The sequence below is a fragment of the Plectrocnemia conspersa genome, unplaced genomic scaffold (assembly GCF_051122295.1).
Source record: "Plectrocnemia conspersa isolate PC_06_02 unplaced genomic scaffold, ASM5112229v1 ptg000011l, whole genome shotgun sequence".
Taxonomy (NCBI): Eukaryota; Metazoa; Arthropoda; class Insecta; order Trichoptera; family Polycentropodidae; genus Plectrocnemia; species Plectrocnemia conspersa.
This window is the reverse complement of record NW_028277175.1, coordinates 14,677,417-14,691,052: the sequence shown is the minus strand read 5'-3', so window position 1 is coordinate 14,691,052 and position 13,636 is coordinate 14,677,417. Positions and strand designations below refer to the sequence as shown.

Sequence of the window (13,636 nt, the reverse complement as noted above, 5' to 3'; positions counted from 1 at the left end):
TTTATAAACATTTACAGATCTTCAGCTAACTGCGCTTGCCACAATAATATTTTCTTTTGAAAAGCATTAATTTTACCTCGGCAGTGTGAACAAGCCCTTAATTTGTTCTTACAATGATATATTTAGTTCATTTAACAGTGAAAACATATCTGCCAATATGCAAGCTTGGCTACCCACACATCGTCAGATAAAATTTTTTGAAATTTCATTTATGATCTTAATAACATCTGATAATACTTGGTGTAGTGTTCTGGGGATATATTTTTCGCTGCAAGTTGTATCCAAAAGGAGGATAAGTCCTTTTCAATTAAAATATAATCACCTACGTCAATCTTAAGCTGTCCTCCTTTTTTGAAAATGTTTGTGCAATATAAAAGTACTGTTTCTATAGGGGATAAGTACATCGAATGTACATCCGTATCCTATGCTTTAGAGCTAATAGTAGTAAACCCTAACTTGCCATCTCTTTCTCAATTACGAATAATACTGAAATTGATAGCTCTCGGACTTACTGTGTTAACGCAAATAGACTATAGTGGTGTGACCAGTCCATTTCAGGTATACTAAATTGAAATATGATACCCAGTGGTGTATTGGGGCTTTTTTTCCTAGACCAAAACGCGTTCCGGTACGATTTGTTATATCTGGTAAAATATATTTGAGCTTAATTGAATCGTCACCGAGCACATTTTTAAAGAGTGGTATTTAACAGAGAATTATTTTGAGAGATATGTGCATTTAAATAAATATTTATTTGACACAAATTGCGCCGTTTATTATTTTATATAAGTATAGTTTAGTTTACATGTAAATATTATAATAGTGAATAGACGGTGAACGAAACAGCGCCGCCGCTGTATATCCGTCCAAAGTCCAACAAGAGAATGTGCCGCCGTCACGTCAGCGTTACCAGAGTGCCGCCAAGTTTTAGCCAATATACAGATAGTCAAAATCATCTGAAGGCGAAGATAAGTTTATGATATATTTAGATATATGATAAGTTTCCTGGAAAATAATATATATTTGTTATATTATTTTATCATAACAAAATGCTGACATCATACTTACATTATGCGGATGTTCCGTGTTTTCATTACACGCCGATGAATCTGACATTTGATAAGAACTATAAATAATGAAAATTTGTTATTACTGCTTTTATAATAAAAAATAACTTCAAATGTAATTGTGAAATCTACATACGACAGGGAAACTAATACTGAAGCACGATTAAAACGCCGACTAATGCGTGTGTCAGCGTGAGTCACCTTGCCCTAGCTCTCTCGCTCTGTCACACGCACTTGTGCATTTCGCTCACACATGTACTCTCTTGCAATATTCTCTGACACAGCGGTATAGCATGGGCGCATGAAAGTTAATTAACGCTCACAAACGCTCGGTCTTTTACCTTGAGGTTCTATTTATTTCTGAAACAAAGAATAAAATATTCAAACAGCAATCTAAGTGTTTCGTTGGTCCTTCGAAATTAGAAGACGCTAGTTTTTGTTATTGTAATATATTGTTTGATAACAATATGCTTATATTAATATAATGCTGCAGTAGCGATTATCGTTTTTTAGCATAAAAAATATAATTTAAAATAATAATAATATATATTTTTTGCAATTAAATATACTATTTTTTAAAACATATTTTATTAAAATTTGTTTTTACCCTTAATATAATTTTGTATGAATCAGAATAAGGTTCAAGTCTGGGCTTGAATTATAGCATTTAAAACATAATACAGTAAAAAAAATGGGGGGGGGGGGCGAAACAGTTGCCAACGGAGTTATGCTTACAACATTAAGGCGGAGCGGCAGTGCAGGACTTGGTCAATTGGAGTCGCGACAGAAGAACATATTCCATCGATTCGTCCATCGGCTCGTAATTATAAGCTTTTACTAATAATAAAAGGTTTTAAATGAACTCTTATGCTTCCTCCACACTCTCTGGAAGTAGGCCATGGTTGGACAAGGACGGAAAATATAATGTGTTAATTCGGGGCTACTTTGGTCGAGCTCGGGTCTGCCCGCTCTAATGTCTCGGCGACCTCGACCATATTCGGTAGACCTTTGGTTCGGTAACTTCCAGAGAGTGTAGAGGAAGCATTAAAATAAAATAGTGTTTATACAGCTCATCTTACAATTCCTAAATGTTTTAATTCGCGGTAGTTACATTACTTTCTTTCTTTTTAAATATGTATTGCATGCAATTTTGTATATTCATATCATTCTCGGCCATTACCAGTTGTATGGTTTAAAGGTGAAAAATAAACTGATCAAAGTCAGGTATAGAGTACCTCTTTTAAATAATGACAAAAATATGTTTTAAGACCAACGGGAATAATTTAAAATACTCAAGTTACTTTCGAATGAGCCAAATAATATAAAATGTCTATTTTTGTTTTGAAAAAAAATGAAACTTAATTGGTAGAAAAGAATATGTTTTATATAAATATTTATAAAAAAATATATATTTTGTGCAAACCATTCAACATATCATTTTTACTAATAGCAACACTGTAAATTTGGTTGTCATATCGTGTGAAGGTGTAATTCCAGCCTTTATATAAAATAACATCCAGATTACATAAAAAATGTTTTCGCGAGGTACAGTAACAATAATTTAAAATTTGATTTAACTTTTTTTAAAGGAAGACTGAATCATTTTAATGTTTTACCATGACGCATTTTGAAATCTAACAACTGACTTTAAAATTAAAAATATTTCGTAAATAGATTATCTTTTAATTACTATTGAATAATCATCAATATGACATTATTCACATTACGTATTTATTAAAAAATATATACAACGTATGTTTTATTATACATATCTATGAAATTATCATTGTATGATATGGTTCATATCATAATGTACTATGGAATGTTTGGCCAATCAAAAATAATTTCGATAGTTTAAAAAAATTTAAATATATGATAAACTTGTCAATTATTCAATACAGATAAATATAATAATGTAATCAATGTTTTATTGTACAAAGAAGTATATTGAATCTAAATTCTCACCCCCTTGCTAATGAAATGGCATTATGAGTCATTATGAAGTCATTATTTCTTTAATTGATATTCATTAGTAAGAAAATGTCATTTCAGCTTTTTCCATGGGGGAAGGCAACAGTTAACCAGTCAGTGGCTGTTTCATATTATTTCATTGACAAATGATATGCATTGTTTTGGCCAAATTCAAAGAAATACCTGTTTAGAATCCTCATGTAATCAGAGATGCTACTTTAACAAATTGATATTCAGACATTTTCGGTTTATTTATTTAGCGGACCTACTAATGCTCATATAAAATTACTTCAAACTACTCATAATATTATCCACCATTATTTTTATTATATCTTACCTCTTTCCCTCAATGAATTTCGGCATTCATATTAAAATTGTAATCACAAGTTGTTTGAATTCTAAGTTGAACTACAATTTTATTTGACGTCATTTTGAAATGAAATAAGTATTTCACTAAAGATGAAATGTGTAAATAAAATAAATTCTTGAGGAATTGTATTTGAATGGATTACCTGTGATGGTCATCCAAAATTTGGTCTTCAGTAACTTCAACCAATCATGTTCGGGTTATATTCAACTAATTACGTTGAGGAAAAATCATCTTTATATGCATGGCTTTGAGATTATTTTGCTATTTTCAAAACAAGGGATTTTGTTACGCGATTATTTGAATATTTGCGAAATTTATGTTAATGCTTGGTCTATCATGAATAATTACTCTTACAATATTGTCTATAATGAAACACGCGAATTCTATAGAAAAATCTGCTTTGGAGATTTGGCATTATGATATGCTCGTCTGCTATTTTTGAACGTCAGCCAGTCCGTAAAAGGGTTTATCACTATTTCCGAAAGTCTCAGCTGGTGGTAAATTTCAATTGGTACAAATATATATTATTCTCGATTGTTTGACAACTTTATATAATTTCTCCAGCTATTTTATCTAGTATTATATGTCTATTATTATCTAGTATTATGTCTACATTTTTTCCTCAAGTTTATCTTTTGTTTGTTGAAACATGACAGGCGTTCACCCAATGCATTACTAAGGTTACCAATTTTAAAGCTCAAGACACTTTTGTGGTTAAATGCCTTTGTAATACTGGTCAATTGTTAATTTATTTGACAATAACTTGACAGGAAGTTACGTGAATAATAATCGTTCTTACCTAACAAACTTATATTTTAATGTTTTATTTGTCTGTTTCAGCGATTGCTTCGCAGCATACTGTTTCTTTAGTAGACGCCAATGATTATGTGCAGTATCCGATTATTTTCCGGCGAAACAATTTGTTGCTCGTTAAAAGTTCAGAATATGAAATCATTCTTCCATTATCTATAGATAAATCTAGGAATAGAGCCATCAGGTAAAAATTATTACATTTTTAAATTGTCAATATGAAACATTTAGTTATTCTCTTTTATTTTTTAATTTTTATCCTTTTTCAATTCCAGATTGTATATTGGAAAATATGAAGTTGAATCAAGAGTTATATTTGATGCTTATAAAAATGTGATACCATTATATTTTGACATTGTTCAAGTAAATATACATTTCTTATGTTTTTTAATATTTAAATTAAGTATATGACTAAAACATATTTTTTTTTCAGGATAAAAATGCACTAGAAGTGGCTTGTGCAATTATGAGAGATAATCCGCTATTTTCAATAGCTCACTTACTAGTATCGTTAGATAAGTCTCCCTTGTTATACAAAGATGTCGTTCGAGAACAAATCGATAATCAAGATTGCGGAAAATGTCCTATTATGGTAATTATTTTACTATTAGTATTTAGGTTCAATAATCTGATAAAACATTTCCACCATGGAAATTATAAAAAGACATAAAAAAAAACAGAAAAAATGCTGCCTGTTTTGTAAAATCGCAAAGCAAATCGGAAACCCGTTAATTTGAAGGTGCCGTAATTCTAGTGTTAACCCTTTTGCCGCCAACCTGTTTTTTATTGAACACACACTGTCCGCTAAGCGTTTAAGTGAGATTTAAAATTTCAAGCAATATGGGATTTTAACATTTAAAAATTGTAAACTTGCAATGACGAAAGTTTAAATAATCTAAATAAATATATGAAAAGATGGTATTGTTCTTATAACATGAATAAAAGACGGTATATCACGCGTGCCGATTTGGTAACGAATTTCGTATTTTCGTTTCGGCGCTCACAGCACACACATAAAATACGCATAGGGTTGCCGCTTACATCATTTATAAATATAATTAAAAAGCCTATAATAAACAGATTTCATAAAAACAAAGTTAAGATTCACGATTTATTGTTTGTTCACATACAAAATAATTACAAATTCAGATGTAAAAATAATCAGCTTCGATGTACTAAAGATTGAGGTTTTATGAGATGAAATGAGTCTCTTATATATTACTAGAGGTGTTTATTTTTACAAAAAAAAATACGAAATTCAGTTACGAATGTCCCGGGTTTAATTATATTTTATTGTTATTAGTTTGTAACCAGAAAATTTCATAAAAATTCTTCAGATCTGTGATAAAGTTCAAAACATTGAACTACACACATAATCACACTACATGAAGACTAAATTTTTCATTTTTTGTGCTATGCGCATAAACATATCATTGTCCCACGATGTTTGATTCTGACGAAGAAACCCATATTTATTCTATAACGGTTAAAACGCTTTATCGCAATTCGACTTGGCCCTTTTTTTGACTGATAGTATGAGTTAATTCCTCTAATTGTAAATATTAATGTGGCTTAATTGATAAACTCAACAAAATATATTTATAAATTTCAAAACATAGAACAATACACAAAGTCCCGTTACACGTAGCACACATACATACATATATGGACATACGCTTTATATTTTATTTTTTTGTGCTATGCGCACAAACATTAAATTGTTTACATAGATGTGGAGCTTTTTTTGTTGATGCTAATAAAGCTGGCTTATGATTTTCAATGTCTCTAGATGTTGTACATGATATAGATAATGTTAACTGTAATTTATATTGTACTGAAAGTTGTATACCACCTTTATATCTGTGCAAAGATTGTGATCTTTGCCAACATAATTTTTAGATAGTATTGTAACCACAGTTCCCGACATTCTTAATTATAATGGGTGACAAGTTTTTTGAGATACATTGCTGTTTGTCAATAAACATATTATAAACAGCCCCTAATGCATGAGTTATCTCTTAAGGTGGCGGATATTTAATTCTTTTTGATTTATGGCACGTAATTTGTGTCTATTTCCCACTATGTTTGCTTTTGATGAAGAAACCCATTTTTTCTTAAACGGTTAAGACGCTTTATTGCAAGTCGAACTGGCCCTTTTTTATAATTGATAGTATAAGTTAATCCCTCTAATTGTAAAAATTAGAGTAATTTAATTGATAAAATCATCATAGAAAGGTCATAAAAAAATTTAAATAATCCAAAACACTTTTGTCTAATTCACATAACGACTATAATATATTATAATAATTATATCAATATATCGGTTATACATTTTTATGGCAATAACTATAACGATTATAAAATATTATGAAGATTATACCACTACTGAATATAAAATATCATTTAGATTAAATTACAGTTAATAAATTAACATTAAAAAAAATTGAATTTCCGCAAAATTGGTATGCCATCAGAGCTCGCCCACAAGTTACAAAAGACTGAATAAAATTTATAATTTTAAATCTATATATATCACTAATTTAGCTAAAATTATTATAATAACAATATTTTAAACGCTTAGTAAGAATACGATTTTTAAAATAATTGTAGCTAGCTTCATTAAAAAACACGGGTTTAGATGAACGCATGTGTACATGTGCTTGGCGCTGAGGGCTCGACAAAGCAACGCATGCGTTTGGCGGTTAACAGGTTAATACCTTTAAAGTACACGAAATTTAATAAAAACCTTATATTTTATAAAATACGTAAAGAACATATTATTTATATGATAATGTGACATTAACTTAATATTCAATTACTATGCATGTTTATATATTAATTTATATCTGATATTTTTCTAGGTGGCAATTGAAAATAATAAATTATCAATTGTTGAACATCTAATAAAATTGAACTGCTCTATGAGTATTATTGATAATACGGAAAAATCTATTTTACACTATGCAGCTCGTAGTGATATCAAAATGTTAAAGGTAGTATATATACTTTAAAAAAATTTTGGGACTTGTTCTCCTGGTATTATTTTAGACATAATAATTAATATTAATATTTAATTTTTTATGTGAATGTTATAGTGTTTTTTGACACAGACATCTTTGTTCGATCGATTTTTGAATTGTAAAGATAGTTCAGGATTGACTCCTCTAAATTATGCTTGTCAATCAGAAAGTGTTGAAAATTTAAAAATCTTGATGGATAAAGGAGCGTTCGTTGATACCAGTTAGTATCAATTCCTATTTAACTTTACAATTTGAGTTATTGTTTTAATATTATTTCATTTTTCTTACAGGTTATTCTTTATATCATTGCAACTATGTTAGTCAATTAGAATTATTGGTCAACAATAATGTCGATATTAATGCAGTTGCCACAGATGGCGATACACCACTTTTGCATTTTGTAAGGGAGCAAAATTTTGATTGTGTGGTGTTTTTACTGTCGCACGGGGCAGATCCAAATGTTAGAAATATAAATCGCGATAATTTGCTTCATATTGCGGTTAAGAAATCAGACTTGCACATTATAAAAGCTCTTATAGTGTTTGGGGTCGATATCAACGCTAAAAATCTACAAAATCAAACACCGAGACATTGTATTGATACTGGAAGATCAGATTATTCACAGATTCTTCACATATTATATTCAGTCGGCGCCAAAAGGTAACGGGTGCTTAGTTGAACTTATTTTTATAAATAATAAATAAATTATTATATATTATTTAAAATTAATGAAAATGTTTAGATGTGAAACTGCCAAAGGATGCTCAGAAATTTGCTCACCAACGGGCACCAATGACGGTTGTATTGAATATATTTTAGATAAGGAACTTCCTGAGCTTCAATTGAAACAATTATTAAACACTTTTGCTATGGATAGGACAGTTGAAAACAACAGAAAAATAGCTGGAGGAAGGTTTGCTTATTCAACTTTTATTTGTGACGTATAGAATCTATTATATATATCAGACATGTTCATTTTTTATGGTTTCTTGATTATATTAGATATGCTACATCAAATCTATGAAAATGCTTATTGCATGAAATAGGCAAAAAAATTGCATAATTCATGAAAAGTGCAAACCTGCTGCCTTATTTGTGAATTAAACAAATTATCTGCAGAATGCATGCATTAGGCCAATGAGATAATAGCGCTCAGTAGTGTTCTTTTTGTGTCATTTTTGACAGTTGCGAAACATCATATTTATTGAAAGGTTCAAATATTTTGCTCCTGTAAAGATATGAATAGTATTGCCGTTAAAGTGTAGTACCTCGCACCTAACCTGTCCAAAATACCTCTTAAGAAAATTGGTGCTTCGTCATGTTTATAATTTTAGACTTTTTTGCCATTCTAAATGAAGATGAACATCACTGAAGCTAATGATTGGTATATTTTAATATAATGAAATGACATTTAGTAGGAGCGCTAGTATCTACTTTACTTAATGCATGAAATAAGCAAAACGATTCCTGCCCAATTTCTTGCATTCGGCAGATAATTTGCCCAATTCATGAACGAAGCAATGGCCTTGCACTTTTCATGAATTAGGCAAGTTTTTTGCCTATTTCACGTAATAAACAATTTCACAGATTCGGTGTAACATATATACAGATATGTAGAGATGTGTATCAAAGTGTGTTAGATATGGTTTATGTATTAATTTGACTTGCACCTATAGCCTTTTGTATGAAATGTTTGACCGTTTATTTTTATTTAGAAAGTATTAAGTATTAGAGTACCAATTTATCTTCAAACTCAGTCAATAATGCACGTCTTGCTCGATAATTATTGAGGTTATGATTGTAGTGTAGTAGTGGAATATGTAACAATCTTGCACATTAATTAGGAATGTCTTGAAGTTTTTCCATACTGAAACATTTCTATAGATCACACATAGATTTTCCGTAATAATAAATATTCTCCATACTGAAATGTTTCTACGCATATTACGACCGTTTTTATGTCGATTCTATAACAAATTAAATCCTTTTTTTTCAGATTGTTGTGCTTAGATGGAGGAGGGATACGCGGGTTGATCTTAATTCAAACACTGATGGAAATGGAAGTGCTTTCGAAAAAACCTATATTTTCATACTTTGATTGGGTAGCAGGAACAAGCACGGGTGGAATTTTGGCATTAGCCTTAGCTAGTGGCAAATCTTTATCGGAATGTCGCAGATTGTATTTTGTTTTGAAGGACAAAATATTTGAAGGGAAGCAACCTCATTCTTCGCAGAAAATTGAACAATTTTTTAAAGATCATTTTGGTACGTTATATTATACTATTTTATTTTTTATATAATTACATGAGTGGCTTAATCGAATATTTTCGGATCCTTGTTTCATAGTAGACAGCTCTTTATTTATATCTTCAATTGTATCGAATCTTCGGGCTATCAATGTGAATTTAGTTTTTTTCCCGAACAGGTGAATAAGAAAGTTGGAGAAGCACATTTGCTCTAATTTGGGACAAAAATCATGAATAAAGAGCGGTATGTGTGTAAAGAACTTGCATCGATACTTCTCACTTCAGACCTTTTCTATAGTTGTGATTTCATCTCTTTGTAATATCTTTGTCATAATTTCACAAGTCTGCATTATAAAACAGCAAATCACTAAAACTAATCGCATGAAAAAAAAAAGGTTGGGTTAGATATTTGTACATTTTATGAATTCTAAAACTGAACAACCCATGTATATTCCATAACTTACAAAGTCCTCTCAACTTAATATATTAAATGATTTTACCCTATTCTATTCTTTAGATCTCTAAGTTTCAGATTCCACTCCCTATTGTGCTATAAAGAATACTAGTTTGTATTAATTGTTAATGAAACATCACATTTTGTACGATTGAGAAACTTGTGAGAATTGATAATATAACTATCATAACATTGATGTAATTTTATCCAATACATAGGTCCTAACACTTGCCTATCAAGCATAACAAAACCGAAGCTGTTACTTGCGAGCGTTCTCTACCAACAATGTCCATTTAAGCTACATATTCATCGGAATTATCCTTCGCCATTAGATATCATATGTAGTAAGTAAATACAGTTACTTAGAGTTACTTAGAGTTACATACATACATGTCATTGTATTATACATACTATTTTAGGTAAAAGCAGTACAGCTGCTGTTAGAAAGATACCAATTTGGAAGGCAGCTAGGGCGACTTCTGCAGCTCCTGGATATTTTGATAGCATCGGTATAGATCAATTCATGGACGGAGGTTTAATCGCAAACAATCCTACACTCGACGCTTTGACTGATATTCTAGAATACGGAATTGCTCTACGATCTGTAGGTTCCATGGACACATCACCATTTGCTACACTCGTCGTTAGCTGTGGCACTGGTAACATAAAATTATCAATAAAACAATAAAATTTAGACTACTAAAAAATTAAAATTCACGGTAACTTTTAAAATTTAGATTAGTAAAAAGTTATTGTGATTTCACAGTGGATCTAGTCATTAAGATAATAAAATATAACAACATTTAAATTTTTACTGTGTGAATTCATAATATATTATAAAAAATATTAACAATATGATTATTCATTTCTAGGTATACCTCCCACGTCCGAAAGTTTTACAAAAACTATCGATCTTTTTAATTTTCTTATCCAAAATGAGCAAAACACAATGTTAAAAATAGTTTCACTCGGATATACACTATTTAGCATGTTGAAGGATATAAAAAATGTAATTGTAGATCTGGTTAGTATTGTATTAATGTTTATTAAATGTTATTTGAAGAGTTCGTTACTTATTCATCTATTTTTAGATCACTGGAAGTGACGAAAGAAGCGCAGAGAGAGCACAAGCTTGGTGTTGTATGGCAGGAATTCCTTACTATCGTATAAACCCATACCTATCAACTGATGTACAGTTAAATGAAATTAACAATGCAGTTATAATTCAAATGCTGTGGGAAACTAAAGCATATTTGTATGAAAACAGAAGTGTAATTAGAGAAGCTGTTGATTGTTTAACCCTCAACTAGATAACAAAAGCGCTGTATTTAAACACTTGATATTATCTTGCTGCATTTTTATTTATAAACTATAATCTAATTTTTAAATAATAGCTAAAAAATAGATGTAATTTACTCTTAAAACTAAACAATGATAATAACAATTAATGATTTTCCAGATATAATAGGTGGTAAACAAAATTTTTTTAATCAAGTAAGTTGATGACTCCTTAAATGATCTATAAAATATGAATAACAGAATTTAAGTCACTTAGTTATTAAATAATAAGGCAATTAGTCTAATAAAAATGTTTTATAATAATTATATGTATATATATTTTGATAACAAAAAAAATTAATTTTATTGTATCTTTTAAAATTGGTAAAAATTTATTTTTTCCTATTTTCTTGTAATGCACATATTTATGTAAAATGTACTGAAATTGATTAAATGAGATTATAGAACGCTTTTTAGTTGAATTTTAATACAAATAATATAATTTTTAGGTTGCAATGAGAGTACCTATTGGTGTACAATATTGCGTTTAAATGTGTAGATTTTTATTTTTTATAAGATTATAAATTGAATTACTTTTAAATGCTTTTTTAAAATAATTTGTTAAATTGCAAATGCATGGATCAACTTCATTAATAATAGCTATATAATAAATTAAAATGTACATTACTGGTCTTTAAAATGGCACAAATTTATGTAGCTTGTACAATCTTGTACAGGTATTTTCAATACCGATTTAAATAATAATTTTATTGTGTAAGATAAATTATATCAACGGTGATTATTCTAGGTATCCGTGATACCGATGAAAGGGATTTCTAAAATAGTTTATTTTAATGAATACTGCTATACATTGAAATTCTATCAATGGGAAAAAAATTATCTATTTAATTTGCCATGTTTATAAAGAATATAACAATTTAACCGCTTAAAAAGTATGCAAAATTATTATAGCAACATCCGATGTAATTATGAATGTTTTTTATGACTATCATTATCTACAAAAAGAACACTTAACATGTCTGGAGTGCCACAAGGATCAAATATTGGTCCACTGTTGTTTTTATGTTAATATATAAAGAAATAATTATAAGCACAACGATATTTACTCGATTCTTCGAAAAAAATCTGAGGTGATATTTGAACAAAATTTTATATATCGATGTTTTTAGCTCCTGGCAGCATTTATTCTAATTTTCATTAACACCTTTTTTACAATTCTCAGGAATTTGTCCTATTTATTAAAAAAATCCGAGAGAATATTTGTTTTAGAGCTGAACATTCTCGGGCCGGTCGTGATAATAGTCGCCGGACTTTTTGGATTCAGAAACCCACAACAAATCTAGACAATATGTATTACAATGTGTTCGCAGCAGACATTTTTATGACTTAAAAATAAAGTGAAAAGGGTGATATGTAGGGAATCCAATCCCTACATATCACCCTTTTCACTTTACCCTACGATTTTCGATGCCTATAAATATCGGGATTAGAAAATATATTCCCGAAAATATAATTTTTTTTATCATCAAAATTTGAATTTTCGTGTATAAAAAATTGAAACGTTCGGTGCACGTGTATATGTCCTCAGAGATAATAAATAACGTCAGAAATTGGTAAAATAGGGACATAGCGTACTCCATTATTAAGTTGGCATCACTGCATTACTCTCACACTCTTACGTAATTAGGTATCACTTATGTAATATAAATTATGTATCACTCAGAATTCACATAGCTGCTTCTAAAATCGTGTACAAAATGATTCCAGTTCTACCTTCGGAATCATGCTCGAAAGAAGATGATTAATATGAATATATCGATGGATATGAAGAAGGAAAAGAAATTTCAAAAATTGCTTGTAGATCTAAAAATATCGTTTTATCTGGAAAACACTGCATCAGAGATATAATAAATAGAGTGAGGAAATTCATGATATTATTAAACAGATCATGATGCTATAATACAAAAATACGTAGAAAAAGATCTTTCATTTATATTAGACTGTAAAACCAGATAGAATAGTCTTTTTAATATGCTAGAGCTATTTCTTTTTTTAAAAACAAGTATACCAAAAACGTTAATAGACCAGAACAATTTATCGGGAACGTGCAATAAAAATGACATTATAGAAGTTTTGCATTCTCTAAAATTAGTTGTCGAAGCACTTTGCCGACGTGATTTTAATTTGTGCTCAGCCGACGCAATTTTAAAATACTGTTTTAGGCAATTGGCCGAGCTTAAATCTGCATTAAGCTCAGAATGTTAATTACTCTAAAAAAATATACAGAATAACGAAGGCAAATAGATTTAACAAATACGCTTAAATATTTATTAAATCCCAAATCATTTGATGATAATAATATTGATACAACTTTCTCTGTAACATATAAAATAAATTTA

General features: G+C 29.6%; 1 protein-coding gene across 1 annotated transcript; it reads left to right on the top strand.

Annotated features, from left to right (window-relative positions):
• The first annotated feature begins 2,521 nt into the window (after positions 1-2,521).
• On the top strand, positions 2,522-11,688 carry iPLA2-VIA (calcium-independent phospholipase A2 VIA). The gene is made up of 13 exons (XM_088197487.1): positions 2,522-2,612; positions 4,249-4,405; positions 4,494-4,581; positions 4,652-4,810; positions 7,080-7,211; positions 7,314-7,458; positions 7,529-7,898; positions 7,981-8,151; positions 9,235-9,503; positions 10,157-10,282; positions 10,358-10,597; positions 10,811-10,962; positions 11,030-11,688. The coding sequence occupies exons 1-13, from the start codon at positions 2,600-2,602 to the stop codon at positions 11,246-11,248; spliced, it is 2,241 nt and encodes a 746-aa protein (XP_088053613.1). The 5' UTR covers positions 2,522-2,599; the 3' UTR covers positions 11,249-11,688.
• Positions 11,689-13,636: the final 1,948 nt, after the last annotated feature.

Coding starts and splice junctions, on each gene's coding strand:
- iPLA2-VIA (XM_088197487.1), top strand. Junction 4,582..4,651: donor TATATTTTGACATTGTTCAA/GTAAATATACAT, acceptor TTTTTTTTTCAG/GATAAAAATGCACTAGAAGT. Junction 7,212..7,313: donor GTGATATCAAAATGTTAAAG/GTAGTATATATA, acceptor TGAATGTTATAG/TGTTTTTTGACACAGACATC.